Genomic DNA, 26,431 nt, shown 5'->3' with positions numbered 1-26,431 from the left:
ATGCAGAAAAAGACCCATCCACAACCACTCTCTGCCTTCTGCAGGCCAGCCAGTTCTGGATCCACAAGGCCAAAGCCCCTTGGATCCCATGCCCTCTTCTCAATAGAGAAGAAGGAATGGCAATGCAAATAAACAACTATTTTAGTTATGTCTTCACGGAGGAAGACACAAGTAACTTTCCAGAAATGCTAAGGACTCAACGGTCAAGTGAGAAGGGGAAATTGCAGCAAATTAATATTGCTGGAAAAATAGTGTGGAAGACTTTAACGGGACTGAAAGCTGGTAATTCCCCAGGACCTGATAATATATATCCCAGAGTATTAAAGGAGGTGACCGTGGAAATAGTAGATGTGTTGGTTGTCACCTTCCAAAATTCTGAGATTCTGCAGACTGGAGGGTGGCAAATGTAACCCCATTATTTAAAAACAAAAGGAGGGAAGGAGAAGGCAGGGAATTACAGATTAGTTAGTCCAACATCAGTTATAGGGAAAATCCTCAAGTTTATTATAAAGGTTGTGATAACAGGAAACTTAGAAAATATTAACAGGATTAGATGATGTCAGCATGGATTTATGAAAACGAAATCGTGTTTGGCAAACCCACTGGAGATTATTGAGGATGTAACTAGTAGAATAGTTGAGGGTGAACTGGTGGATGTGGTGTATTTGGATGTTCAGAAAGTCCTACGTAAAAGGTTAATCTGCAAGATTAAAGTTAATGGGTTGTGGGTAATATATTAGCATGTCTTGAGAATTGGTTAGCAGACAGGAAACAGAGTAGGAATGAATGGGTCTTTTTCAAAGTGGCAGGCAGTGACTAGTGGGATCCCACATGGATTAGTGTTTGAGCCCCAACTATTCACAATATACATCAATGATTTGGATGAGGGAACCAAAAGTAATATTTCCAAGTTTGCTAATAACATGAAATTTGGTGGGAATGTGAGTGGTGAGGAGAATGTTAAGAGGCTTCAAGACGATTTATACTAGTTGAGTAAGTGGGCAAATATGTGACAGATGCAGTATAACATGGATAGGTGTGAAGTTATTCACTTCAGACAGGGATACAGAATAGCAGAGTATTATTTAAATGGTGATAGATTGGGAAATGTTGACGTACAAGGAGACTTGGGTGCCCCAGTACACTCGTCACTGGTGGGCAATCTGTGGCGGAGGGGCCACGTGTAGCCCATCCGGGTTCTGAGACATTTTGTTGACTGCTGCCCACAAGCAGGTTTGCCACATTCCATTGATTTCTGTCAGTGTAGTTTCTTTCCTACTGGTAGACTGTAAGGTATCAAGGGGTATGCGGAGAGCACTGGAGTATGGCATTGAGATAGAGGAAAACCCGTGATCACGTTGAATAGCATAGCCAGCTCAAAAGGCTAAATGACCTCTACTCCTCCTATTTTCTATGTTTCTATTCGGTGGAGAAGAGTGGAAGTTAGCCATTTTGGAAGGAATAATAGAAAAAACAGAATTTTTTAAAATGTTGAAATATCGAACATGTTAGTATTCAAAGGGGCCTGTGTGTCCCTTCATCCAAGTGTCCGTTTCTCCTGTGTAAGAGTGTAAGCAGTTTTAAAAACGAGAACGGACTATTCATTCTGAGTAAGTTGATCTTTTTTTCTTAGATCAACCCAGCTACTCACGTTCTTGGTATATAATTCATTTCCATCTGTCTAAAAATGCATTCAAAATTGTGTCAGCATGTTTACTTGTTGCAGTGGCCTTCCCTATTTACTCCAAGCTCTGTTGCTATCTTGATGTGGTGCCTGATTCCCCTTCATTCCAACTTCCTCATTTTTAATCTGTGTGCTCTGATACTTCTAACCCTTGTTAGAGTTTACTATCAAATAAATTGGTTGGACTTAAAACTGGTGTTGTCAGACTTCTTACAGTGTTTACCCCAGTCCAATGCCAGCATTTCCACATCACTTCTAACCCTTGCCAGGAGGCATTAGTTTGCCAGATGACTTAGGGAAATTGAACTTGTGATTTTGAGAACTTCAATCACTTCAAAATCTCCTTCAACAAATAAAACAAATTCAATTTTCTTAGCCTTTCCACAGAAGTTAACACTTTTGATACACTGAGTCATTGTGGTTGTTTATCTTTTTTGAGGATGTTTTGACCATTTTTCCATAAAAATGGTTTGGAGAAAAGTATTTTTTAGTGCTGATTATTTAAAACCAATGTGCATTCTGGATCGGGAGAGTGTAGATTGGATGAGGATGTTTGAGGGTAAATCAACATCCAACATGTGGGAGTCAGAGTTACTTAAAGGGATGACAGTGGATAGGCAATGGCAGACAATCAAGGAACACATGGGGGAACTTCAGCAACTGTTTATTGCTGTCTGACACAAAAGCAGAATGGGTAAGAAGGCCAATCCATGGTTTACAAAGGAAATTAGAGAAGAGTATCTAATCTAAGGAAGAAGCCTACAGATTGGCCAAGAAAAGTAATGTGTCTGCGGATTGGCAGCAATTTGCAATTCAGCAAAGAAGGATCCAGGGATTAATTAAGAAGGGAAAATACAGTATGAAAGTGAGCTTGCAGGGAACATAAAGATTGACACTAAAGGTTTCTATAAATACATGAAGAGAAAGAGATTGAAGAAGACAAATGTAGGTCCCCTACAGACAGAAACGGGGGAATGTATAATAGGTGACAAATAAATGGCCGAACAACTGAATACATACATTGGTTCTGTCTTCGCAAAAGAGGACACAAATCAAATGCCTGAAATGTTGCAGAATGCAAGATTTAGTGAGAGGGAAGATCTGAGGGTGACTATTAGAAAAATGGTGCTAGGAAAATTGATGGGATTGAAGGCAGATAAATCCCCAGGGCCTGATAATGTACATCCCAGAGTGCTTAAGGAAGTGGCTTTAAAAATAGTGGATGCATTAGTGGTCATCTTCCAGGATTCTATAGATTCTGGAACACTCCCTACAGATTGGAGGGTAGCTAATGTCACTCCAATATTCAAAAAGGGGGGTAGAGAGAAACAGGCAATTATAGACCACTAAGGTTAGCATCGGTACTGGGGAAAATTCTCAAATCCATTATCAAGGACTTTGTAGCAGACCACTTAGAAAGCAGTGACAGAGTCAGCATGGATTTATCAAAGGGAAATCATGCTTGAGAAATCTGTTGGAATTCTTTAAAGATGTAACTAGTACAGTTGACAAAGGGAACCAGTAGATATGGTATATTTGGACTTTCAGAAAGCGTTTGACAAAGTCCCGTACAAGAGATTATCATACAACCTTAAAGCACATGGGTTGGGGGAAGTGTATTGAGATGAATAGAAAACTGGTTGGCAGAGAGGAAACAAAGAGTAGGAATTATAATGGGTGCTTTTCAAAGTGGCAGGCAGTAACTAGTGGGGTGCCACAAAGGTCCGTGCCGGGACTCCAGCTATTCATTAATGATTTGGATGAGGGAACAAAATGTAACATCTGAAAGTTTGCAGGTGATTCCAAATTGGGTGGGAGGGTGAACTGACGAGGATGCAGAGATCCTTCAGAATGACCTGGACAGGTTGGGTGAGTGGGCACATCAGTGGCAGATGCAGTATAATTTGGATAAATGTGAAGTTATTCACTTTGGAAGCAGAAACAAGAAGGCTTCTTGAATGGCTGTAACTTGGGCGAGAGGAGTGTGCAGTGAGACCTGGGTGTTCTTGTGCACCAGTCACTGAAGGTAAGCATGCAGGTGCACCAGGTGGGAAAGAAGGCAAATGGCATGTTGGCATTCATTGCGAGAGGTTTCAGGGAGCAGTAGCAGAGATGTGTTGCAATTATACAGGGCTTTGGTGAGGTCACACCTAGAGTATTGTGTGCAGTTTTGGTCTCCTTTTCTGAGGAAGGATGTTCTTGTTCTCGAGGGAGTGCAACAAAGATTTGCCAGGCTGATTCTGGGAATGGCAGGATTGATGAATGAGGAGAGATTGACTAGGTTAGGATTGTTTTTGCTGGAATTCAAATGGATGAGGGGGGAATTGCATAGAGACTTATAAAATTCTAACAGGACTAGACAAGGAGGATATTCCCGAATGTGGGGGAGTCCAGAACCAGGGGTCACAGTCTGAGGATTCAGAGTAGACTATTTAGGATGGATGTGAGGAGGCATTTCTTCGCTCAGAGTGGTGAGCCTGTGGAATTCATTACTACAGGAAGTAGTTGATGCCAAGACATTGAATGTATTCAAAAGGCAGTTAGATATGGCATTTGGGGCGATTAGGATCAAAGGTTATGTGGAAAAAGCAGGATTAGGCTATTGAGCTGGACGATCAGCCATGATCGTAATGAATAGCGGAGTAGGCTTGAAGGGCCAATGGCCTCTTCCTGCTCCTATCTTGCGTGTTTCTATGAGTTTTTCAAGTGTCAATTGATTGGAATTCAGGAAGGCATGTACCTGTGAGAATGAAGGATGTGTAGCAAGTATTGTGAACGCTGGATAACAAGGGATATTATGAGCCTTGTCAAAAAGAAAAAGGAAGCATTTGTAAACTCTAAAAGACTTAGGACAGATGAACCCTTGAAGCGTATAAAGAATGTTGGCACGAACTTCAGGGAGAAGTTAGGAAGGCCAAAAGGGATCATGAAAAGTCCTTGGCAAACAAGATTAAGGAAAATACAAAAGGCCTTAGAACGTATGGAAAGAGCAAGAGGGTAGCCAGGGAAAGGGTTGGTCCGCTCAAGGATAGTGGAGGGAATCCATGCGTGGAACCAGAGGCAATGGGTGAGATACTAAATGAATACTTTGCCTCAGTATTCACCAAAGAGAGGGACGATGGATGAGGAGCCTAGGGTAGGATGTGTAGATATTCTGGGTCATGTCGATATCAAAAAGAAGGTGGTATTGGATGCCTTAAAAAGCATTAAAGCAGATAAGTCTCCAGGCCTGATGGGATCTACCTCAGAATACTGAGGGAGGCAATGGTGGAAATTGCTGGGGCCTTGACAAAAATCTTTGTATCCTCATTGACTACGGGTGAAGTTCCAGAGGACTGGAGGATAGCCAATATTGTTCCTTTGTTTAAAAAGGGTTGCAGGGAAAATCCAGGAAATTTTAGGCCAGTGAGCTTGTATCAGTGGTCGGGAAATTATTGGAAAAGATTCTTAGGGCACATCTGGAAACAAATAGACTTATGATAGACAGCATAGTTTTGTGAAGGGGAGGTAGTGCCTCACTAACTTGGCTGCATTTTTTGAGGAAGTGACAAAGATGATAGATGAGGGAGAGGCAGTGGATATTGTAGACATGGATTTCAGTAAAACCTTTGATAAGGTACCTCATAGTAGACTGGCATGAAAGGTGAAGTCACATGGGATCAGAGGAGAGCTGGCAAGGTGGATACAGAATTGGCTTGGCCGTAGAAGGCAGAGGGTAGCAGTAGAGGAGTGTTTTTCTGAATGGAAGGCTGTGACTAGCGGTGTTCCACAGGGATCAGTTCTGGGACCTTTATTGTTCATAGTATATATAAATGATTTGGAGGAAAATGTAGCTGGTCTGATTAGTGTATTTGCAGACGAAACAAAAATTGGTGGCGTTGCGGGTGGTGAAGAGGATTGTCAGAGGATACAGCAAGATATGGACCAGTTGGAGACTTGGGCGGAGAAGTGGCAAATGGAGTTTAATCCAAACAAGCGTGAGATTATACATTTTGGAAGGTTCAATGCACGTAGGAATTATATAGTAAATGGTAGAACCCTTAGGAGAATTGACAGGTGGAGAGATCACTGAAAGTGGCAGCGCAGTTGGATAAGGTAGTCAAGAAAGCATTCGGTATACTTGCCTTCATCGGTCAGAGCATTGAGTATGAACATTGGTGGGTCATACTGCAGCTGTACAAAACTTTAGTTAGGCCTCATTTAGAATATTATATACAATTCTGGTCGCCACACAACCAAAAGGATGTGGATGCTTTAGAGAGGGTACAGAAAAGGTTTACCAGGATGTTATCTGGTCTGGACTGAATTAGCTATGAGGAGAGGTTGAATACGCTCAGTTTGTTCTCACTGGAATGACAGAGGATGAGGGCTGACGTGATAAAGGTTTACAAGATTATGAGTGGCATGGATAGAGTGGATAGTCAGATGCTGTTTCCTAGGGTAGAAAAGTCAAGTACTAAGGGAAATAGGTTTAAGGTGGGTGGGAAAAAGTTTAGATGGGATGTGTGTGACAAATTTTCTACATAGAGGGTGGTGAATGTCTGAAATGCTCTGCCTCGGGAGGTGGTGGGAGCAGGTATGATAGCAGCATTCAAGGGGCAACTAGACGAATACATGAATAGGATCGGAATGGAAGGATATGGACTCTGGGCTTGGAAGGTAGATTGACCTGTTCCTGTGCTGTACTTCTCTCTTTTGCCTCTGTTTTTATGAGTTATACATACATCTAGACAAAGATTGACTAAATAGAAATTAATAATAGCTTGCACCCATACAATCAAAAGTCTTTTCACTGGTCTATGAACAGAGATATGAAGGTAGACACTGAGAGAAAGTTGCTTTTTCAAATAGTGTGAAGTCAGACAGATTTTGATAGAGTTGTAGCTATTATTCTGAGACAGGCCTGAGGTCTAAAATGTTGCAGGGACAATTAGAAAACCTTGTTTTAAGTCAAGTAAGGCTGATAAGGGGTAGCGTGTATGTTGTTTTATTGTCTGCAAAGACGTTGCATTGACTAAACTGAATAAATATGATCACAGCCATTGCTTTGTATGTTCACTGTAATGTCAAATGAAGAGATATAAATATTTGTACCAAGCCACCTCCGTTAACTTTCAGAGAGATTAGAGAAATACAGAAATTGAAGAAATGATAATCTGGTCCATAAATTAAGCAAATACTTTTGTGACATTCATAGAATACGATCTTTTACATATAGGATGGTGTGAATCATAGCGAGTAAGCGACTCACTACTTGATGGAATAACTGACACCACCAAGGATGGCACAGTAGTCAGCACTGTTGTCTCACAGCGCCAGGGACCTGGGTTCACTTCCAGCCTTGGGTGACTGTCGATGTGGAGTTTGCACGTTCTCCATGTCTTTGGGTGCTCCAATTTCCTCCCATAATCCAAAGATGTGCAGGTTAGATGGATAGGTCATGATAAATTGCCCCTTGATGTCGCTTGGTGTAGGTCGTGGGGATTAGCAAAATAAATACATAGGGATATGGGAAAAGGGCTCGGGTCAGATCCTCTGTTGGAGAGTCTGTGTAGACTGGGTCAAATGGCCTCCTTCTGCTCTTTAGGGTTTCTAGGAAACCTAAGAGTGTAGTAGATCTGAAATTGTGACGTCTTCGCTAGTGCAGTAGTTGGGTTTTGTATAGGCTCATCTGAGTGTACCTGTTACATTTGGAGACAAGTTCATCTCAGATTGGAATTCTTGGCCATAGGAAGTTGTGGATGCTCAGCCATTGAGTATAGTCAATTCTCGGAATAGTTGGCACTTTACACTGCAGTTTGAGTCGGATACTGGGAGGACTGAATAGAACATGATCCGTTCCCCAGCACTTATATTCCTTATCTTGATTGTCACAAAATTGAATGAAAAAGTGTTTTTAATCCTTTAAGAATTATATAGCATTGTCATCACAAAAACAGAATTTACATTATTCAGATAACAATGGGGAAGAATGATTTTGATTGTTATCCGTAGTGATGTAATTAAAAATAGCTTGTCTACAATCCTTCCCAAAATAAGTAAAAAAAAATTGTTCTACAGTTACACATATTTTTACAGTTCTAGTTTATAGTAATCTGCATTGTAAATATTTATGACTTTCTGGCTTAGTTGTCTGGTTAAAAATGAACACTTTTTAAATGTTGTATGCTAAGCTTGGAGGATGTCATCATTTGAGCAATATTGCTGTTGATGTGCAGAGGGATCCCTTGCAGTAGTTCAAGAGGGCACCTTGTATCTCTTCCTTAATTGTGTCACGTCACTACCAATCTCCAAAAGAACAGTAATATCTCAAAGCTAATTATACGTTTCTGTTTGACTTTGTTGGTTGATTTCAAATTCCCAGTAATCTAATCCTTAAAGCTTTGACTTCAGTGGAAGAAAATTATTGCTCATGTTGCCACTAGCTATCTTGGCAATTTGCCAGTAACATTTTCTTGACCTTTTGATTTAAGTTGGTGAACAAACTGAGGGTTGGCAAAAACAGCAGAAAGATTTATAACTTGGTTTTTTGGATTTTTTGAAGTGAGGGGCTGTGTGGCTGCAAAATTGGTTTGCAGGACAAGCACTGGGAAATAACGATATTTAAGTACTGGGGCCAAATGCCTTAATTAGGTACTATTGAATCTTTCTCAGTAAGATTACAGCTATTGGGAGGTCATTGTTAATTATATAATACAGTTTTCGTTAGGCCCTGCACGATTCAAATGCCACAACTTTTTAAAAACGTAAATTGAGACTATTTTCCATTTCAAATTTGTTTTCAAGTTTGCAACACCTTGTACCTGACAGCATTGACATGCACGGCAATAAATTTTGCATTGATTCAGATTAAAAGTATTCTGATTCTTTGGTTGAGATCTGTTTAAGTGCAGTCTGTTGACACCAGTCATGTAGTTTAGTATCTTCAGCAAACCTTACGACAGGAGCCCTCTGGCTTAAATTGGTCTCAAGTAGTCAGTGGTGCACAGAATGGCCAAGGTGGTCAGTAACTAACGAGCTCAATCCCTTGAAGGAAATTTCATAGCCATCTTTTGATGGAAAGTGGGTTGAAGAGGTATTTTCTAAAAAGGTTACTTTCTCTCATCAAAAAACAATAGCTCTCAATTAGCTCTTTCCAAATTCTTAATCGAAAAGTACCCTCATCCATACTGATTATGAAAATCACTGTACCACTCACCTTAGATGGAAAGTTCAGTTGAGGAATTCAGCTATAATGTTGCTTTGTCTAGCATTATGGTCCTTGTTTTAGTGAAACTGAGGTCAATATCGTTTGATTGTATAATTTCTTGTGACCTTAAATTTCTCACATCCCACCAGCTTTCAGTTTTCCATATTTAGTGAACATATATTGCAATATCTTTTTTGACACTTGTGTAGGATCAATCAAATCTGCTATTTTAGTTAATAGGTTGCAACCTGTTGTCTTTCAAATCATTTGAGGGATGTGACTAGGCCAGCATTCACTGCCCATCCCCTAATTGCCCTTGAATTGCACGACTTGCTGGATCATTTCAGAGGACAGTTAAGTGTCAACCTCGTTGCTGTGGATCTTGAGTCACATATAAGCCAGACCATTAATGATGGCAGACTTCCGTCCCTAAAGGACATTAGTGAACCAGATGGGTTATTACAACAATCGACAATGGCTTCATGGTCATCAGTAGACTTTTAATTCCAGATTTTTATTGAATGCACCCGTGAAGGGGTTTGCACAGGGTCTCTACACTCTGTTTCTGGATTAATAATCTAGTGGCAATGCCACTACACCACTGCTTCCCTCAACTCATTTTAGGAAATTGTAATGTCACAACTCTCTCTGTCACCTTGCCTCTCTTAGAAAAGGACTTTACTAATCTGCACACTCTTTATGTAGGTATAATTGAAGTAATAAGTATTCAGGCAATTGTTTTGCTTCTTACAGACACAAGGTTTTGAGCAACCTCATCATTTAATGGATTATGGAATTGAGTGAGCAGTAGAATGGGTGTCTAGTTCACCAGGGATGACAATGGAAAGCTGGGATACGAGTTTGACTCAAATGCTATCTGCAAAGCAGCTACTTGAATAAATTGTATGCTTCATCTTGATCTCATGATGCAGGAGGTGAACTCCCTGATGCTGCTACTCCCAAACAGCCCACAACAATTAAGTCTTCAGACATCCAGATCGAGCTTCTGGATCATTTTGGTATTTGTATGTGAAGGAAGTTCAAAGAATGGAAAAGAATGTTAGATTACATGTTATAGATAAGGTTTTTCCTCATTTTTTAAGTGTAACTCAAGATTCATTTGATGTGGCTTAGCATGAAATTTTGAGACGTACATAAATTCTGATGATATTTTGAAGCACCTTGGTGTCAAACGAGGGGCATGCACACGGTGGGTCGTGCGTGGGCTGCTCTTGGAAGCTCCGGGAGTGGCCTAGTACTTCGTGTCGGTGTGTGTGCTTGATCCTGGACTGGTAGACGGGCGCCGCAACAGCTCGGTGACTAGCACTGCTAGCTGTGCAGATACATGGATTTGGGCCTGTGTCTGTGGGAGTTTGCGCATTCTCCCTGTGGTTGCGTGGGTTTCCTCCGGGCGCTCCGGTTTCCTCCCACACCCCAAAGATGTGCTCTTAGGCTGATTGGTTTTACCAAATTGACACTATTCTCCCCTGAATCTGGCTAAGTTAGGGGTTCCATTTGTAGACATGCAGGGTAGAATAGGTGTAGGGTGAAGCGGCGGCGCGGGCTCGTTGGGCCGAAGGGCCTGTTTCCCGTGCTGGGTTGTTCTTTGTTCTTTGTATATTTTACTAAGTTAAAGGCACTATGTAAATGCAACTGATTGTTGTTATTAAAAGGTTTTTTAGCCTTCCTCTAGATTCCCCTTCTGGCCTGATGCTGCTTGGTAGTTCATTATTTCTTGTACGTATGTGTTCTTTTGTCATCTATACTACTCCCATCGAAGGCTCTCCTCTGGGACAAGTATAATTGGTTCAGAATGTGCTTGTATACAACAACAAGGAAGGCTTTCTGTGGAAAACACACTGTGGAGTAAAGCTCTTAAAGGTGTGGTTCCACAAGATGATAATCCCCACAGATTGTGCCATATTCTATTTGGATGTGGCTGATAAACAACACTCAAGTAATGAGGAAAAACCCAGCTCAAGGAGATAACGGAACATTTTACTGTTAAATGATTTTTGAAAAGGTATTTGCTTCATAATCAAGGTGCTTTTGATTAGATTTTAAAGAGAAAAAAGTCACAGGCTCTGTGGGCTTTTCTGTGTACTTACCTGCTTATAAAGCATTAATGGCTTTTCTGGCTCTCAGGTTCTCCTGTGTTCTGTACAGTTGTACATCTGTTAATAGCAGTAGAAATTTATGATTATAAAAAAACATTATTTGTTTCTAGGCTATAAAATTAAATTTCCATAGTCTTTTAGGCAGGTAGTGGATATGAGTAATATTTTCCTCCCTTAACTCCTCCAAGAGTTTCTCATATATTCAAGGTTCAACATTTTTAAGTAATCATTCCTGCTCCATTGTGCAAATCCAGTCATTCCAAAGAAAGTTCCTAAGCTTCAGTGCTAGCATTCCATGCCAGCATTGTATAACTCAGAACATTTTTATTCAAATATTAGAGAATGCAGTAATAAAAAAGTTGCTAAATATCAACTATTGTTCCCCTCTTCTCTCTCCTCCCCCAAACATGCCGGCATGTGCTCACTCATTGTTCTACATATGATACAGATTAAAATCAATCCTGTATCCTACCTTCTATAATATTGCTCATTCTCCGAGTAGTATTCAGCTGCCTTTTCTGCTATTTGCCCTTATAGAAGCTTGGTGGTTTTCTGTAATGCTTGTTGAACTGATGAAGATTAAAATCAACAACTTTTCACCAAGAAATTTTGACCAAAGGCGAATTAAATGTTAACTGCAATTTTGACCCAGTTCTGAGTTTTTGTGCAAATTGTAAGTTCGCTGATGACACTAAGGTCGGTGGTGTTGTGGATGGTCTGGAAGGATGGCAAAAGTTGCAGCGGGACATAGATAGGATGCAGGACTGGGCGGAGAAGTGGCAGATGGACTTCAACGCGGATAAATGTGTAGTCGTCCATTTTGGCAGAACCAACGGGATGAACGAGTACACTATCAAGGGCAGAAGTCTGAGTAGTGTTGAAGAGCAGAAGGATCTTGGGGTCCGGGTCCACAGGACTCTTAAATCGGCCTCGCAGGTGGAGGAGGTGGTCAAGAAGGCGTATGGTGTACTGGCCTTCATTAATCGAGGGATTGAGTTTAGGAGTCGGGAGGTAATGCTGCAACTTTATAAGACCCTTGTCAGGCCTCATTTAGAGTATTGTGCGCAGTTCTGGTCGCCTCACTATAGGAAAGATGTAGAAGCTATTGAGAGGGTACAGAGGAGATTTACAAGGATGTTGCCTGGACTGGGAGGCATGCCTTATGAAGTTAGGTTGAGGGAGCTGGGACTCTTTTCCCTGGAGAGGCGAAGGTTGAGAGGCGACCTGATAGAGGTTTACAAAATGTTGAGAGGAATAGATAGGGTGGACTCTCAGAGGCTATTTCCCCGGGTTGAAATGGTTGCTACGAGAGGACACAGATTTAAGGTGCAAGGAGGGAAGTTCAGAAGTGATGTTAGGGGTAAGTTTTTCACTCAGAGGGTGGTGAGTGAATGGAATCGGCTGCCATCAGTGGTGGTGGAGACGAACTCACTGGGGTCTTTTAAAAGACTTCTGGATGAGTATATGGGGTTTAATGAGATTGAGGGTTATAGACAGGTCGGTAGGTTGGTAGGTGTTGATGTGATCGGCGCAACTCGTGGGCCGAAGGGCCTGTTTGTGCTGTAGTGTTCTATGTTCTATGTATTTTGGTGATCACTACTTGCTTCATTGAACGGCGACAAACCAGTGCACACTTGATACTCAACTGGAGGTGCATTGGTAATTCTTTAACTCATTTGAAAATGTGCATTATTGACAGTTTACAGTGGCAATGTTGGAAGTGGCTTTCTATTCATTTGGGAACTGGGCAGTTCCTTAACATTTTGCAGCATTTAATTTGGTATTTGGGCTAAAGTTTTCCCTAAAGATAATTCCATTGTTCCAGCTATGATTGATTTCAATATTAGAGGTTATGTGCAACTAGAGTGTGTTAACATGCCTTGCATTCTTACAATACTACTTTGAAGTGACTTAATTTTCATCCTGTAAATTATATGAATAATATATAAAGATTGGGGGCGGCACGGTAGCACAACGGTTAACACTGCTGCTTCACAGCTCCAGGGACCTGGGTTCGACTCCTGGCTTGGGTCACTGTCTGTGTGGAATTTACACATTCTCCTTGTGTCTGCGTGGGTTTCCTCTGGGTGCTCTGGTTTCCTCCCACATTCCGAAGATGTGTGGATTAGGTTGATTGGCCATGCTAAAATTGCCCCTTAGTGTCCTGAGATGTATAAATTAAAGAGATTAGCAGGTAACTATGTAGGGATATGGGAGTAGGACCTGGGTGGGATTGTGGTCAGTGCAGACTCGATGGGCTGAATGGCCTCTTCCTGCACTGTAGGGTTTCTATGATTTCTATGAAATTTGCATTCTCTTTCATCCTTTTGTAACTGATATCTTCATAACTTAAAATTCTTGAAGTAGTTGAATCTAACTTCCTCCAAACTAGTAAAATTGTCGTTCATAAGAAGCTCTCCAAATGTCCTCCTGTACACATACATTCTCAAAGTAACTTACTAACAAAGTTTGTCCATGTACTAATTACTGCTGTGTTGCAAATTGTATTGGAAAATCAAGCAATAACATTTTGAGAGTGTAATTATTTTTATTCTTTTTAATTAGGTAGAGCTAATTAAGGGAAATTCACAAAGCGTAGGACTGACCTTCCGCCAGATCCAGGGCAGTGACGGAGATGCAGTGCACGTTAGTGTTGAAACCGTGACCCCTAACTCATCGGCCGCAGCTGCTGACCTCCAAAAGGGAGATCGTCTCATAGCAATTGGAGGTGAGAACATACTTTGTTCACATATAAATGCTGAGAACCAGTAAATTATTTCCTATAAATGGAATTTTGCACAGTTGCAGAGCTGGTAAACCAAACTGTGCATAATCTGAGTAGTAGCATGCCTTCCCCAAATACCCAAATATTGTGTTACTCTAAACATGTTTACCTAATGCACTCTTATAATTTGGATTGACGTTTGCACAGTGGTTGCCTGTTTGGATTATTTGTTTTCCACTGTTTTGTTAAATTGACCAGAAAACCTCAAGAGTAGAAAGAGCAGGAGCCCATGAAGTTTTTTAGACAAAAGAATTTGATGCTGATACTCAAGTTGTCAGGGAGCATTTGTGGAGAGAGAAACGGAAATGCCGTTTCAGGTAATTTGGGCAGAAGTGTTGGGTGAAAAGGAGGATGTTGCGTGAGAGTGATATTGAGGTGAAATCAATGCAACTTGTGTCGTTTTCAACATGTACAACAAGCTAGGAGGGGAACTGTGGGGTATTGTCTGCAGCTTGCGCGAAACAAGAGGCAAGTTCAGCATACGCATAGAAACCCTACAGTCCAGCAGGCCATTCAGCCCATCAAATGTGCACTGACTCTCTGAAAGAGCATTTTACCTAGCCTCCCGGAGAAAAGTTGTGATAAAAAGAGAAACAGGAGTTTTGTATTCTATATACCTTTACAAATTGGAGTTCGTGTACTGTAGGACTACAAGGGGATCTGTGAAATCATCAGAATTTCTGTGTACATTTGCAGTCACAACCCCATAAGCCATAAAACATGTATTTTGTATGTATTATTAATTTTCCTGTATGACCTGACTTGTCAGTACATTGTTTTCATTGCTATTTACCAATAAATGAATTCTACACTCTGTTGTTTTTCTTTGGGCAGCTAATGGTGGTCTTTGTGGTGTTACCAGAGGGAGGCCCTTAATCTGTATATTTTTAGAGGATTTATCCATATAGAAAAGCCTGAAATCCTCTGGTTGAGTCTGCAGTGGATTATCGTGTATTCTAACTATGTTTCCTTTTGATTTTGACTGTGTGGATATCCATATGAAAGAGCTAATTAAAAATATTGGATGATGAACTTGCCTGAAAAGAGAGATTGTATTGTCAATGCTGTGTACAAGCTTCTGAGGCCTAGTCATCCATTCGGGGCCAACTCTGGTTAAGCAATTGAAATTGCACCATTAATAATTGATACCTCGAACTTTTGTTCTCATTTTAAATGTGGAGAGCATTACGGTCACAATTGTGGTCCAATTAAAATCAACTAATTCACTAAGGCCTTCAAGAAAGGAAACCTCTACCTATCTGGCTAACATGCAGTTGATCTCTCACATTCTATAGTTGGCACTTAGTACTCTCTGCAAACCAGCCAGTTGGAAAAACAATCATCAAAACAATCCCAAAGAGGATAAATAATGGAACCTTATCAATGTTGCTCCCATCCCGAAACGAATTATCCAAAAAAGTGCTGTTTTGTACTTTATTAAGCCTTTGGTGTCTTCTTCTTTACATCAGTATTTTCAGTACATTACATCGTATTTATGTATTATCATTCTGTGATGTGCTCGCAATGGCAACTGTATATCTCTACAATTAGGTGGAGTTTACTCAAAAGCTGCAGATCTTATCCATATTTTTAGTATCATTTTGCTTTAGCCTGACATTTCACGTGTAAAGCCATGAGAGATCCACAGTTTTGTATAATGTCTGGAGGAAACGTGCCTTTGGACCTTAAGCGTACAAAAATCTGAAGGAGGGAAGAAAGGCACAAACAACAGAGCTTGCGTTGTACTGTTTTTTTTTCCCCCTAAATGACATGCTCTTTAAATTGGGCACATCTGACCTGGTGGCCTGTGCTCTCTTAAGCACAGGAAATGGTACTGATGTAGATGTCCCCAGCCATACTCGCCTATTCGGGTCGCAATGAGACACCTGCCAGAAATAACATAGATAATATTTTGCACTTTCCATGGGTCCTTTTTATTTTTAATCCCATCATTGTGACCAGCATATATTCACTCTCACAGAAGATTAACATTGTTTCTGTCTAATTTGCCTTTTATATTGATTTAATTAGCTGAAAGTTCCACTGGGTCATTAAAATCTAGAAATTGCCTTTTTATTTTCAAAATATTATGAATTTGGTTTGAGCATCATCGATTCTTTGCAATGTTTGCCCCCTCAGCTTGTCTGAGGGTGTTGGCTTTTTTTAACCAGACTTTCTACTTTACCTCAATGTTCATATGTGAGCCTTTGCCATAAATGTTAAAGTGGTTCAATCACCGAGAAATATGATAGCCAAGCTCAATCCTGTCCTCAAGTGCTGCCAGCCAACTTGATTATGATAAGTAGCCATAAATTGTTAAATCAAATTTGTTTTTTATTCCTTCTGTTTGCAGGTTCATTTCTGTAAATGGTTGACTGGGACTAGTAGTTGGGTTTTACTGGAGATATAAACGCTACACACTTTTTTGTGGCAGAGTTAAATAATAACTAACATTTCCTTGAATTCTTCAGCACAATTTTCTTGAATTCTTCAACACAATTTTCTTTTTAATAAACTCTGTTGAAAGCTCCTTGTTTCAAATTTGGATTCTGCACTATTCCAGTGGAAATGCTGCAAGGATTCAGATTGGAAACCCAGTTGCTCATCATTTCAAGACTGGCTGTATAAATATTTCCTAGATATAAATTATGCCTGAGCACCCATCTCGGAACATCGAAGGTGGGGAGCTTAAAGAAGTCTGCACTGTATGGTTGAAGGAGAGAATTTTATGTGGAGGTCAATAGGCTTCAGTTGGATCCGATTTTAACCATAATATTGGAGCAAGCCAAGTGTACCCCTACCAAATATATTCCTGAGACTTTGCAGCAGTAAGTAAATTGCCAAAAACTGTGGATTATGCACCATGAAGAAGAAAGATGCAGCATCTTGCCGTCGGTCCTTTATCCACCTGACTTTAGCATGCCAACATTAGTGGGACTGATTTTAAAGGTTAATTTGCCCTCTATTTATGCGGTTGTGCTCTACTGCCAGTGCTTTCAAACAGAACTCTGGTTTGATGTAGAAAATCGCTCTTTTGTTTTAAAAAAGAATGCAGCTCCATTCACCACATGAAGGAAACTCAATTCAATTTCCATTATAATGGATCTTGTCAGTTTATTGGCCAATATGGGAGTTTTGTGTAGCAGGTGTCACCATGAAATGACAGTATCCATGAATTTTATTTGTAGTTCTGCCTTATTCATCTGAGTATAAGTTGAGGGTTAGCACCTCAAAATGGCAGTGATTCAGAATCCTGCCTTTTGCTTAAAAAAACAGAAAAATCTTCACATCCGTAGCTGAAAGCAAAGCTAGAAAATTTAAAATCAGATAATGCAGCACAACTTAAATTGTGGCTGCATGAGTACATGCTGTAGTTTTCTTCCTCCTTCCAACACAACATCATCATCTTCAGTAACTTTGGAAATATATATTCTATTTTCTTCAGATTAAATGTAGAGCGAAAGAAATAGACGTAAGCTCACCTTTGTTGTTTCCTGTACAGTTCCCCCCTCTCCCATATGCTCTGATGTACATTGGCTTGCATGCAAGCAACATTGATTTTAAAATTCTCATTCTTGTTTCAAAGCTCTCCATGGCCTCACCCCTGCCTATCTTGGTAACTTGCACCTTCTGAAATGTCTACAATCCTCTAATTCTGACCTTTTGTTCATCACCAATTTTAACTGTTCCACCTTTGCTGGTCATACCTGCAGTTAACCAGGCTTCAGACTCCGGAATATCCTTCCTATACCTCTCCGCCTCTCTACCTTGCCTTTCACCTTTAAAACACTCCTTCAAACCTGTTTCTTTGACCAAACATTTGGTCATCTGAGCAAATATCGCCAAGTTGGTGTTGTACTTCATTTTATAATGCTGCTGCAGAGCTCTGAGGCACGCTTTATTACATTAAAGGTGCAATATTTTAGTATTATTATTGTACAGTTCAATAGCTCCATTACCTGTCATAGCTGTTGTGATATATATGTATATATCTAGCCAACATTACAGGTTTCTGTTCCTTTACAATGTGCTTTGCAAATAGCATAACATGGGATCTTCACTGCACAGCACAAAGAGCAGTGGGATGCAACCTCTTAACTGTTTTACCATAAAGTGACAAGTGTTGGTCAGGTCTCAAGGAAGATATCAATGTTGTAAGATGCTCTTATCTAAAATATACGGTCTTAAATTTCTGGCAACTAATTTACTGGAAATGCTTTTTAAAATTCTTTCATGGGATGTGGGTGTCACTTGCAAGACGAGCATTTGTTCTCTATTTCTAAGTGCTCTTGAACTGACCCATTTCATAGAGGAGTTGAGAGTCAGCTGCCTTGCTGTGGGTTTGGAGTCGCACTTCGGGCAGACTAAGGATAGCAGGTTTTCTTCCCTAAAGGACATTCCTAAGACATTAGTGAACCAGATGGGTTTTTGCAACAATCAATGACTGTTTATGGACAAACTTTATATTCCAGATTTATTAACTGAATTCACATTTCACCAGCTGCCATGGTGGGATTTGACCTATTTCCTCAGAACATTAGCTTTGGTCTTCAGATTACTAGTCAAGCAATGTTACCACTATGCCACCAGCTTTCTTCTTCTTTCAGCCAGGGTTAATGTGAGTCAAGAAAAATGACAAAAGATAGTTCAGCTTACCCATGGGATAAGTGTTGGTGAAGTAATGAGCCACACAGACCAGGTCAACTGCTGATGTGCGCTAGATTCGTTGATTTAAGTCAGATTGTAGATGTGGCAGAAAACTTGTACTGACAAAGGGTGTGAGGAAACGAGGAGCAATATTTCCCATTCCTGCCTTCCACAATCTGTTACCTCCTGTTGGGAAGTGTAAGTGTTCAGAATTCAAGATCAGACTAAGATGTGATGCTCCGCTACATTCCCCTCCTGCTGGAATTATCTACCAACACTCATCCCCTCAACTTGTATCAGGCCACTCAATGCACTGGAAGTACTATCAGTGCCCTCTTCACATTTTTCATCATCATGGTTCAGGAACTTGGCTGTTTGTTTCATTTCCCACTCCCTAGTTTGAGGTGCACAGAACTCAATTGTTGTGTACCCACTGTTACAATCCCAGTTGGTGTTATAACTGGACAGGATGGAACCCTGGCTCAGATGATCAAAATGGTTATTTTACTTTTGTTTCACCAGATGTGGAGGAAATTGAGTCAAAGGACTATTAATTAGCTTTTAACAACAAAAGAAAACATTTATTTAGCATTTAACAAAAAAAGTTTATAACACAATACGCTTATCTGCTCCTTTAGCTTAACACTTGCACACAGGTTTAAGGTTAATACAGATGATGAAATGCAGTTGAAGCTGCACTTATCAACATACAAAGGCAACATTTGCAGATTTCTCCTCAAAGTCTGTTCTCCCCTCCCCCACCAAGATCCAAGATGATGGTCATATGAGGGTGTATAAACTGCACTTCCAAAAATGTGCTTTTAAAATCATCTCTTGGAACTCTACACTCACTCAGTGATCCACATTCCAAAATCTGGTTCACATTTTCCAAAGACCCAGTTGACTAGAACCCTTGCCTGGCTGGAGACAATACACATCTCTTTAACCTGTGCTTAACCTTGTCTCCACTCACATTGACTGTACCTTTTAAGACTTGATTATCTGTAAAGACTCGCATTCCAACCATTACTTTGTAAATTGAGTTTGTGTATTTATATGCTATATTGTGAATTGAAATCCCATCACATGATGAAGGAGCAGCACTCCGAAAACTAGTGGCTTGTGTTACCAAATAAACATGCTGGACTTTAACTTGGTGTTGTGAGACTTCTTACTGTGTTTACTCAAATGCTGGCATCTCTACATCAATTTATCATGATCGGTCCACCTTCCCTGCACACCTTTGAATTGTGGAGGAAACCCACGCAGACGCGGGGAGAACATGTAAACTCTCTCAATTGCCGAATGAGCCCGGGTCCCTGGAACTGCAAGGCAGCAGTGCTAACTGCTGTGCCACCGAGCCATCCTTATTAATTTCTCTGTAGATCTTTAACCCTAGTTGTGTGAAATCCTTACTTCATTATAAGGTTCCAGCTTCAAGAAGAACTTGAGAGATGCATCCTCCTTCTCTCCTAGTCTTCAGCTGTCTGTAGCACAGTTTTGGGGCTACAGACCACAGAACAAAGGAAATGGTTTGCTCCGCCATTACAAACTCCAGTTGCTAGGTGATTCTGTAGCCTGCATTCCAAAGCTTTAAAACATAAGAGTCTCAGTTGGATATTGAAATTGAGCCAAACATGTATACTTTGCCTGAAAACTAATCACAGCTTCTGTACAAGCACAGAAACATTAAATTAAACCTATTTAAAGTATCTTATTTCTAACATTTACCTATACATTTCTTAAAGCTAACTAGGTGGGCATGGTGTTTAGCACTGCTGCCTCACAGTGCCAGGGACCCAGGTTCAGTTCTGACCTTGGATGACTCTTGGGGTGGAGTTTGCAAATTCTTCCCATGCCTGTGTGGAGTTTTCCACATGCTTCAGTTTCCTCCCACACTGAAAAGATGCGCTGGTTAGGTGGATTGACCATACTAAAATTGCCCATTAGTGTCAAGGGGATTAACAGGATAAATACGTGGATTTATGAGGACAGGGCCTGGGTAGGATCGTCATTGATGCTGTCTCGATGAGCCGAATTGTCACCTCCTGTACTGAAGGGATTCTGTGATTCTATGAATTGTTTTCCTAACACCATCTATTTCTCAGTCTGAATTCAGTGCTGATCAGGGTGTGAATTTGGGACCTTCATTATCATAGCTGATATCACAGCACAAAATGCATTTACATATTGGTCCATCACTTAATCATGATTAATTAATCTCCCTTGCACAATTTATCCTTGTTGTTTATACTTGAAGGTTTATAGCAGTAAATGACATTTCATTGATTTTAACCTGATAAAGTTCACATATTACAATAAATCTAATTCCTGGACAAGTAACCAATTGAATTTTACTGTGATGCTGCGCTATATCCATAAAAGCAGCCACAAACACAAAACAGGATATTCAAAGATGCAAACTGGGTGTCAGAGACAAAGGTAATTTTAGTACTTGACTACACAATTCTAGCCTGAATCCTTGAGAACAAAATTCCTTGAAAGACAAAAACAAGCTTGAAAATTGGCCAGAAACAGACCTCTTTAGCTTGCCCCTGTGTACAATTCAGTGTGTGCTTTACATTATAAACTCACGCAGATTTAAATTAAAAGATTGAAAATACTAATTTTATAATGGTGAATGAAATTGTTCCTCTGCTTCTATGCTAATGGTTTGACTCAGTTACTTGTTCAGTAATTAGATTCATTATAATTATGATGTGAACTTATCAGGTTAAAATCAATTAAATGTCACTTAACTGCAACATGCTTTAAGCTTAGACCCAAAGACCAGTATAGCAAGAGACCTGAATTAACCTCTGTAGATAAAATGATTAACCCCATGTACTTCAGCTTTCTAAATGATTGGACTATATTTTAATCCTGCTTTCTACAAGCCAGTTTCATCGATTATTCTTTAAGTTTAAAAAAAAAGATTGTTCTACATTATCTCTTTGATTTTGAAAGCAATTATGTGAGGGAAACTTTTTAAGACATTGTATAGTGCATCTAATGGAAACCATTTTCATTCATTATTAAACGGGGACAAGTTTCGCCACAATTTTGCATTAACTAAAGTTAAAATGACTTCCCTTTTGACCTTTAAAACTTTAAAATGGCAACAGGGCCCCAGCTATCAGAGAACTCGGGCAGATAATTTGATTTATAAAAGAGCTAGGATTCTAGGTCCTAATTAAATTCTAGTTATTTGAAAAACTATAGGCAACCTATATGTAAGATTCCAGCCTATCCCCAATTGACAGAAGAATAGTTTCAATTGGTGGCAAGTGTTAAAAGCTTACAGATAAATGCATCATGTCGTAAATGGCTGAACCACCAAAAATGTTGCTCTAAGAGTGGTTCCGATTGCTTAAAAGAAATGACAAGTATGTAAGAAGTGAACAAGATATGATTTCTATAGTGAACAGCTGTCTAAAGTAAATGGATTTTGAGGTCTTGCCTTTACCTTTAAAGAAGGGATATTCAGTATCATTTATAGTCCATCTGTGGTTATTATTTTCATACTTTTCTTTGCCTTTGTCCCATGAAATGTCTAAGAGGTGCATCAGGTAAATCACCTCCCACACAACCATTTAGAGGTTTTGTCATAATTCTTTGCAGCATTTTACAGTTTTCAGATGTTTTTTGTGAAACAGTTTATGCATTGTGTACGTCAAGTATTGTTGTACAGTATTACGTTCCCACAATACCTTATAGCTGTTGTAATGACTTATTTCAATAGATCGATTAACTTCAGCCTTAACGTTAACAATTTGGTGGATGCTATTTCCTACCTTTTCATATCAGACAGACAATATCATTCAATATGTCACACAGCCTCTGATATCAAAGGCGAGCAATGATTATTAGTCCTGAAGAACATTGTCTCATTCATGACAAGCATAGAAGTGCAAATTTCAGTTCACTGTTGTGACAATGCCCAAAAAACTCAGGAATAAGCTATTGACCCCTCGAGCCTGACTTGCCATTCAATTCAATCATTTATGTTTACCTCAAACCCATTAACGCACCTTTGTTTTATATTCCTTAATGTCCTTAGCTGACAAAAATCTATCAATCACAGTCTTAAAAAGGTCAATTGACCCAGCATCCATTGCCTTTTGATAGAGTAATTCCAGCTTTCCACTGTTATTTGTTTGAATTAGTGCTTCCTAAATGGCTTATGTCTAATTTTAAGATTATTCCTTCTTGTTCTGAATTCCCCACCATACAATATAGTTTATCTGTATCAACCCAATAGAATCCCTCAAGTTTCAATGCCTTCATTTGCTCAACGTTCTAAACTCAGGTAAATGCAAATGAAGCTTATACAGCTTCTCTCCTCATGATTTACTCTTTTAAACTCTGATATTCTAGTTAATCTTTACTGGACTCCTTCTAAGGCTAATGTGGCCTCCGAGGTTTGCTGTCAAAACTGAGAGTAGCATCCCAAATGGACTTAATAAAGGCTTGAACAATCGAAGCATCCCTTCCTCACTTTTTAATTCCAGATGTCCTTGAGATAAAGACTATTGCCTCAAATCTTTTGATTACTTTTTTTGTGTCTTTGCACCAACATTTAGTGATTTGTGTACGTGGACACCTAAATCCTTGTGCTCCTTCCCAGCTTCTACACCATTTTAAAAATATTTGGCATTCTCAGATCCACAGTGGGTGACCTCGTGATTCTCTACATTGAATTCTATCAGCTATAGTTTTACCCACTCACTAACTTGTGTCCTTTTTTTTGTAACTTATAACTTCACCCACATTTCTTGCTGTGCTTCCCAATTCAATGTCATCTGCAAACTTGAATGTAGAACTCTCCATTCCTTCATTCGTATTATATTCTGAAAACCTGAATCTCCAATACAAAACCCAGGGAATTTGTTGTATCCCACCAATTAGAGAATAAACCCTTGATCGCTACGCAGTGTCTCCTGTCTCCCAACCAATTAGTAATCCATATCCAACAATAATGTAGCAAGTCTTTCTTAGAAAGAAATACTGCCGTGAAAAAATTGTGATTATTTTCAAGATAGGATGCAGGACTGGGCGGAGAAGTGGCAGATGGACTTCAACGTGGATAAATGTGTAGTCGTCCATTTTGGCAGAACCAACGGGATGAACGAGTACACTATCAAGGGCAGAAGTCTGAGTAGTGTTGAGGAGCAGAAGGATCTTGGGGTCCGGGTCCACAGGACTCTTAAATCGGCCTCGCAGGTGGAGGAGGTGGTCAAGAAGGCGTATGGTGTACTGGCCTTCATTAATCGAGGGATTGAGTTTAGGAGTCGGGAGGTAATGCTGGAACTTTATAAGACCCTTGTCAGGCCTCATTTGGAGTATTGTGCGCAGTTCTGGTCACCTCACTATAGGAAAGATGTAGAAGCTATTGAAAGGGTGCAGAGGAGATTTACAAGGATGTTGCCTGGACTGGGAGGCATGCCTTATGAAGTTAGGTTGAGGGAGCTGGGACTCTTTTCCCTGGAGAGACGAAGGTTGAGAGGCGACCTGATAGAAGTTTACAAAATGTTGAGAGGAATAGATAGGGTGGACTCTCAGAGGCTATTTCCCCGGTTTGAAATGGTCGCTACGAGAGGACACAGATTTAAGGTGCGGGGAGGGAGGTTCAGAAGTGATGTTAGGGGTAAGTTTTTCACTCAGAGGGTGGTGAGTGAATGGAATCGGCTGCCGTCAGTGGTGGTGGAGGCGAACTCGCTGGGGTCTTTTAAAAGACTTCTGGATGAGTATATGGGGTTTAATGAGATTGAGGGTTATAGATAGGTCTGTAGGTTGGTAGGTGATGTGATCGGCGCAACTTGTGGGCCGAAGGGCCTGTTTGTGCTGTAGTGTTCTATGTTCTATGTTAAATCTTTGGCATTAGAAGGTAAAAATCATGCACTTTGAAGGTAAAACGAACTGCAACATGTACAGGATAATCAGAAGTAGAAAGAGTAGAAAGATCCATCATCTTGTTTAATAGAGAACCGAGGTATTTTTAAATGTATTTGTATTTCTGAATGTATGTTCCATTATTTCTATCATGTTTGTAATTTTATTACATAAAAATTGATAATACAGAAACATTTTGGTGGAAATGTTTCACTGCTGGTGACCAGAAGTGACTTGTGCATAAGATAAACCCCTTACGAGTTCATTATTTTGGTTAAAATGGCTAAATTATAGTAAACTGCTTCACTTTTTTAAGAGGAGATGCAAATAAAGGCCTCAAAAGTACATCAGATATTATGATACAACACTAGCAGGACTGCTGGCGTTTCTTCGCTTGGTCTGGAGGGTCTTCTGTTTTATAATGACAGCTTGTTATAGATGGTGTAGTGCATATTGTATATGGTGCAAAAATTCAATTATGCACCTCTTTAAAGCCACAAGAATAACTTTGAGGTTGATAGCTCTTCAGAGACCTTCACATCAGTTGGCGATCATGTTGGCTTCTTTTAGTTTCAGCTGGGATTCTCACTTTTATTTTTTATTTGGACTTCCCTGTATACTATCTTTTAGTTACATTTATATGCATATTTATATGTGCACTTGTATTAAATCTCTGTGCTTTGATTTTTCTACTGCCTTTTGAACGGACAGTTTTCCAAAGGAGTTTTTATTGATTGATGTTCAGTTTTAGCTCCCATCAATAATCAGAGACTAGCTATGATAAGATGCACTCTACTTCATTTGTTTTAGAAATGTTTTGCAGACCATTACCATTGTACTATGTTTAAACCCACAAGAGAAATTCAGGGTTGGAATGAAAATATTCCTGTTTTGCAGAACATGGTGAAGGAACAGACAAAATTCTAGGCAAATGGCTGGACGGTTTACGTTACAAACTTTTAGTAAAATGGGCATATATTTATGAATCATTAAAGAGAAAAAAAAATTACAACCTTTACTTGAAACTTGTATTCCAGTACAGTACGATTGAAATCTAAAGCTAACCCAATTGAAATTAAGTATCTATATAATTCAACATCATATTCAATTTCCTGTCATGTACTAAGGAAGAGGGTTCAAGTGCAGACCTTTTTGTTAAACTGATTTAAACTGCGAGGAAAGGCTATTGTTCCTACTTGCTAATTTACTGTAATAGTAAGTGATTGACATTCCAGTATATCCAGCAACTTGAGCATATTGCAGTCAAGTTGCAATGAAACTAGACTGGAAATCAATAATGGTAGAACATTATTAGATAATGCAGAAAGTATTATTCTTCTGCTAAGAGTATGCATGTCTTCCTTTTAAGACTGCAATGCCCAACTAATAAATAAGTTCATTTGGGGTCAATTAATTATTACCAGGTTGTATGCAAGAGATCTTTGGTCTTGTTAGTCCAAAGAAATACATTTATATAATGTCTTTTATGTCCCTGGGATGTCCCAGGAGATGGAAATAATGATGGCCAATCCTCACACATTGAACAGATCAAACAGATCATCTGTTTTGGTGGTTTTATCAAGGGATAAATGTTGATCAGAGCTGTAGAGGACATGCCTATTCTTCAATGATACAGAAATAATTTAGGTATACTTAGGAGCAGGAAGACAGCATCCTGGCACTGTGAGGCAGCGGTGCTAACCACAATGCCACTGTTATGGAACACTTTGAGCATTTAAAGATGACTGAGACGTGAAAGAAGAGTTTCCATTGTACATTGGATTTTCAGAAAGTGCACTGTGCATTTAATGTAATTTAGGTAGGTATGCCTCTGAGCAGGGTTTTGGTGATGATATTTTGGGTACCTTGTGCTTAAAAGAAAACTGGCAAGGACATGGCTTCAACATATCTCTCAGAATGCACATCATGTCTACTGCTTATCTCACAGCCACTTTATGCCTACCCACCAGTTGTTTCTGCCCGTCCTGCCCATCATCTGTTCCCTCCCTCTCCCACCCCAACCATGCTATACCTTTGCTAGTTCAATGGGAGAATCAGAGCTGTTACCCAGAGTGTTGCTTTCCTCAGTGGCTGGCTCTTTGTCTGTGTCAAATGCA

At 39.9% G+C, this 26,431-nt stretch overlaps 1 protein-coding gene across 1 annotated transcript in view; it reads left to right on the top strand.

The window, feature by feature from the left end:
- The window catches only part of pdzd8 (PDZ domain containing 8), a 199,803-nt gene that overhangs the window by 169,587 nt on the left and 3,785 nt on the right, over positions 1-26,431 (top strand). Inside the window, 1 exon segment of the mRNA XM_080205842.1 lies at positions 13,556-13,718. Within this exon segment, the coding sequence (XP_080061968.1) occupies positions 13,556-13,718 (163 nt within the window).

This window comes from Carcharhinus amblyrhynchos, chromosome 17, assembly GCF_965287045.1.
Source record: "Carcharhinus amblyrhynchos chromosome 17, sCarAmb.v2.hapA, whole genome shotgun sequence".
Classification (NCBI taxonomy): domain Eukaryota; kingdom Metazoa; phylum Chordata; class Chondrichthyes; order Carcharhiniformes; family Carcharhinidae; genus Carcharhinus; species Carcharhinus amblyrhynchos.
The sequence above is the reverse complement of the archived record's forward strand: the minus strand, read 5'-3'. Positions and strand labels throughout refer to the sequence as shown.